The sequence below is a fragment of the Chrysemys picta genome, chromosome 18 (genome assembly GCF_011386835.1).
Source record: "Chrysemys picta bellii isolate R12L10 chromosome 18, ASM1138683v2, whole genome shotgun sequence".
In the NCBI taxonomy this organism is placed as follows: Eukaryota; Metazoa; Chordata; order Testudines; family Emydidae; genus Chrysemys; species Chrysemys picta.
In genome coordinates this window covers 1507701-1512855 of record NC_088808.1, presented here as the reverse complement: position 1 = coordinate 1512855, position 5155 = coordinate 1507701, and the positions used below count along the sequence as shown (strand labels likewise).

Below are 5155 nucleotides of genomic sequence, written 5' to 3'. Positions count from 1 at the left end.
CTGCCCAAGGAAAGAGCACCCTGGTATTAAGGGGATGACCAATCCCCAAGAGGTGTGAGCTACTAATAGGGTGGGATAGCTCAGTGGTTTGAGCATTGGCTTGCTAAACCCAGCATTGTGGAGTTCAATCCTTGAGGGGCCCACTTAGAGATCTGGGGCAAAAATCTGTCTGGGGATTGGTCCTGCTTTGAGCAGGGGGTGGGACTAGATGACCTCCTGAGGTCCCTTCCAACCCTGATATTCTATGATTCAATTCCCACACAGAGATGGGGATGCCCAGATTCCTGACCTGCAGTGTGCATAGTATGCTGCCTGAGCATCACTGGCATGGGCACAAGGAACAAAGGCTGTTCTTGCTCTGCAGAACACAGACTGTGGCAGCAAAACACCTTCCCAGCTCTTGGCTTCCAAACCCTGCCATGGGGCACAGGGGATCTGGACCCTCTTTCTCATCATTGTGGGTCCTCATCATAAAACCACCTCATGATTTTTGCCACAACTGCGCACAGTCCATCAGCCCTCGCTGAAATGCAGCAGGGACCCAGAATCGCAGGACTGAGGTGCACTGGCAGAGCTGTGGGCTGGAAGAGCAGGAGCATAGTCACTGCAGTGCATCGTTAAGGCTGGAGAGGAGCAGGCATGGACTAGCAGGGGTGGCAGCCATGCCCTTCGGCCCCAAAGGTGAGAGCACTTGTGCCACCAACTGAGCCGTGCTGATTCCAAGCAGATTGATGTGCGATTCTTCCTCCTAGCCTCTGCACTCAGACTCTCGCTTACCTTCATCTGGAACTTGATGCTGCTCCAGCTGGTTTGGTTGAATTTGTAGGCATCGAGCAGGAGCACCAGGATGTAGTTGGCGTTGGCACAGTACTCTCGCAGCCACTGATCTTTCTCTTTGGGGTAGCTGGATTTCAACTGGGGGTAAACAATCAGCACAGGGGAGAGAAGGGACATTAACACCAGCAGCATGACAGGAGCTCTGAGCCTACAGCAGGGGCAGACTGTGTCCTGGCAGCTCCCTGACAGTCTGAGGTGTGGAGGGAGGGATTGATGGCCCACATCTCTCCAGGATACAGAGACAGGTGCTTGCTCATGGACCAGGCAGGTATTTCCTAGTTCATCAAATGAGCTGTGATCGAGCAACTGGGCTGGCTGCCCTACCCCAATGTTAATCATGTACAACATGGCCATGACCTCATTCTCTGTCCCCAGCGGGACCAATGTCCAGTCTGCCTCTGCACTGCCCTGCTCTCCCCAGCCAGGGGGCTGTGCGCCCACCCCAACAACACCCGCCCTTCTGTAGGCTGGATCTGCGCTGAGAGCGTCCCAGTGCACCAGGCCAGACAGGGGGGGGTTGTACAGCACAGCAGCTGGGTACATGCGACCTCAGCAGTGAAAATTCCTCTGGTGCTGACTGGCTGTTCCCACTCCTCGGCCCTGTGTGGGAGTGACATTGGTCATCCTGGGGAAGCTGCAGGATGTTTTCTGCAGGAGGGAGATGGTGCTTTGGGTAGTTTTGTCCCCTCCCCTTGATTTAAATTAATCACTCAGGACCATTTCACTCCTGATGGTGGCCAGCTGGGAGCCCATCAGCATGGCTTCTGGCTGCCACAAAGGGTACCACGGAATGACAGGATGTGCTGCCTCCCACCAGAGTGGGAGCGTGCTGCATCCACAGGGCTTCAGGCTCCTGCCAGCCTGGGGAGAGTGGCTGGGCCTAGGAACTGAGCCTGCACCCCTGTGGGCAGCTCAGAGCAGAGATCACTAGCCCTCTGACTATTCCCAGGGCATTGAGCTTGGTGATACCACCTACCCCTTCAACAACCCTGGTCTGCCTTGTGCTGTGGGGCCTCGCCTGGGAGAGTTCCCTTCCCCCTCCCCTCTTAGGACCCTTTGCTTTGCAATCCCCCCCTGCCTGTTCCCCTGTAGCCTCCATCCCCCCTCACAGCACGTACGTCTGTCCAGTTTCTCGCACAGAACTTCTGGACAGTGTCCTCGACAATGGTCAGGGGCTGGCCACTGGTCAGGTTGAGGAAGCTGAAGGTGTAGTAAAAGGCAGAGAAGGCCTGAAAAGCAAGAGACCAATAGGTCAATAGGAGGCCTGAGCATGGGCTCCATTGTTGGCTTGACTTTGAGGAATATGATCTTGTGCATAAAGTACCAGCCTGCAAACTGTGCTCTACCACTTCTCCCTTTTACGAGCTCAGGGAAATCCAGGCTAGGGTTGCCACCTTTCTCATGGCTGGTAACCAGACCCCTGAGGCCCCGCCCCCTTCTCTGTTCCTTCTCCCGAGGCTCCTTCCCCATCACAGGCTCCTCTCCCTCCCAGCCCCGGAGATGCCACTTCTGAGATGCCACCTCTCCCACACATCCTAGGGGTAAATAAGCACAATGTGCACCCCCATGGGGGGATTTTCATTTACACACACACACACACACACACACACACACACACACACACACAGAGATTTGCTTCGTTAGCAAACCCGTTCTGGGGAGCATGGGAAGGGAGCTCCCTGTTTTGCACATACAGCTGGGGTGAAAGGGAGGACTGCTCGCTATATTTACATGGATGCTCCGATTGGGGGACAGTGTCCCCTTATTTGCACTGGTACCTAAGAGAGAAGAAGGTCCCACCCCTTGCATGCACAGTGGGAGTGTGGAAGGAAGAGAAACAGGTGCTCCCCCATTTGCAGCACACCTGCCTGAGAGAAGAAGAGGAGAGCACTTCCCCCCACTTGTTGCACACCCACCCACTTCCCGCACCCTGTCAAATTCCAGACTGAGAAACTTTCCAAACTTTCCCCAATTGGGCGGTCTGGAGTGGGTGGGACAGGGAGAGCTGTAGGCTGTGATTGGTTTGGCGGGCAGGGTGCAGGGCTGTGATTGGCTGGGCTCTGTCCCCCTCCTCCTGAGGGTGGCGAGCGTTCACTGGGTAAGTGTCTGTCTGTGAGTTAAATTCAAATCGGCAGTGAGCGACTAGGGCTGCCATCGTGGAAAACAGATTAAAAAAACGGACATTGGGGCTCGTGAAATTGCACCTGACATACAACATAAGAACGTAAGAATGGCCCTACTGGGTCAGAGCAAAGGTCCATCTAGCCCAGTATCCTGTCTTCCGACAGTGACCAGTGCCAGATGCCCCAGAGGGAATGAATAGAACAGGAAATCATCAAATGATCCATCCCCTGTCACCTATTCCCAGCTTCTGGCAAACAGAGGCTAGGGACATCATTCCTGCCCATCCTGGCTAATAGCCATTGATGGACCTATCCTTGATGAATTTATCTAGCTCTTTTTTGAACCCTGTTATGGTCTTGACCTTCACCACATCCTCTGGCAAGGAGTTCCACAGGTTGACTGTGCACTGTATGAAGAAATACTTCCTTTTATTTGTTTTAAACCTGCTGCCTATTAATTTCATTTGGTGACCTCTAGTTCTTGTGTTATGAGAAGTAGTAAACAACACTTCCGTATCTACTTTCTCTACATCAGTCATGATTTTATAGACCTCAATCATATCTCCCCTTAGCCGTCTCTTTTCCAAGCTGAAAAGTCCCAGTCTTATTAATCTCTCCTCATATGGAAGCTGTTCCATACCCCTAATATTTTTTGTTGCCCTTTTCTGAACCTTTTCCAATTCCAATATATCTTTTTTGAGATGAGGCGGCAACATCTGCACGCAGTATTCAAGATGTGGGCATACCATGGATTTATATAGAGGCAACATGATATTTTCTGTCCTATTTTCTATCCCCTTCTTAATTATTTCCAGCATTCTGTTCGCTTTTTTGACTGCTGCTGCACATTGAGTGGATGTTTTCAGAGAACTATCCACAATGACTCCAAGATCTCTTTCTTGAGTGGTAACAGCTAATTTAGACTCCATCATTTTATATGTATAGCTGGGGTTATGTTTTCCAATGTGCATTACTTTGCATTTATTAACATTAAATTTCATCTGCCATTTTGTTGCCCAGTCACCCAGTTTTAAGAGATCCTTTTGTAGCTCTTCGCAGTCTGCCTGAGTCTTAACTATCTTTAGTAATTTTATATCATCTGCAAATTTTGCCACCTCACTGTTTACCCCTTTTTCCAGATCATTGATGAATATGTTAAATAGGACTGGTCCCAGAACAGACCCCTGGGGGACACCACTATTTATCTCTCTCCATTCTGAAAACTGACCATTTATATCTATCCTTTGTTTCCTATCTTTTAACCAGTTACCAATCCATGAGAGCTCCTTCCCTCTTATCCCGTGGCAGCTTACTTTGCGTAAGAGCCTTTGGTGAGGGACCTTGTCAAAGGCTTTCTGAAAATTTAAGTACACTATATCCACTGGATCCCCTTGGTCCACATGTTTGTTGGCCCCCTAAAAAAATTCTAGTAGATTGGTGAGGCATGATTTCCCTTTACTAACACCATGTTGACTCTTCCTCAACAAATTATGTTCATCTATATGTCTGACAATATTGTTCTTTATTATAGTTTCAACCAGTTTGCCCGGTAGTGAAGTCAGGCTTACAGGCCTGTAATTGCTGGGATCACCTCTGGAGCCCTTTTGAAAAATTGGCATCACATTAGCTATCCTCCAGTCATCTGGTACAGAAGCTGATTTAAATGATAGGTTACAGACTACAGTTAGTAGTTCTGCAATTTCACATTTGAGTTCTTTCAGAACTCTTGGGTGAATACCATCTGGTCCTGGTGGATAAAAATTTATCAATTTTTTCCAAAACCTCCTCTAATGATACCTCAATTTGGGACAGTTCCTCAGATCTGTTTCAGAGTTCCTCAGATCTGTCACCTAAAAAGAATGGCTCAGGTCTGGGAATCTCCCTCACATCCTCAGCCATGAAGACCGATGCAAAGAATTAATTTAGTTTCTCCGCAATGGCCTTATTATCCTTGAGTGCTCCTTTAGCGCCTTGATTGTCCAGTGGCCCCACTGGTTGTTTAGCAGGCTTCCTGCTTCTGATGTACTTAAAAATTTTTTTTGCTATTACTTTTTGAGTCTTTGGCTAACTGTTCCTCAAATTCTTTTTTGGCCTTCCTAATTGTATTTTTACATTTCACTTGCCAGTGTTTATGCGCCTTTCTATTTTCCTCACTAGGATTTAACTTCCACTTTTTACAGGATGCCTTTTTGCCT

At 49.1% G+C, this 5155-nt stretch overlaps 1 protein-coding gene across 2 annotated transcripts in view; it reads right to left on the bottom strand.

The window, feature by feature from the left end:
• The window catches only part of LOC101946123 (ectonucleoside triphosphate diphosphohydrolase 8-like), a 71880-nt gene that overhangs the window by 5550 nt on the left and 61175 nt on the right, over positions 1–5155 (bottom strand). For both annotated transcript variants that reach the window (XM_042855690.2, XM_042855691.2), the window contains exons 8-9: positions 1956–2066; positions 778–915 (exon numbers count right to left, since the gene is read on the bottom strand). In XM_042855690.2, the coding sequence (XP_042711624.2) occupies positions 778–915; positions 1956–2066 (249 nt within the window). The remainder of the gene's footprint in view (positions 1–777; positions 916–1955; positions 2067–5155) is intronic.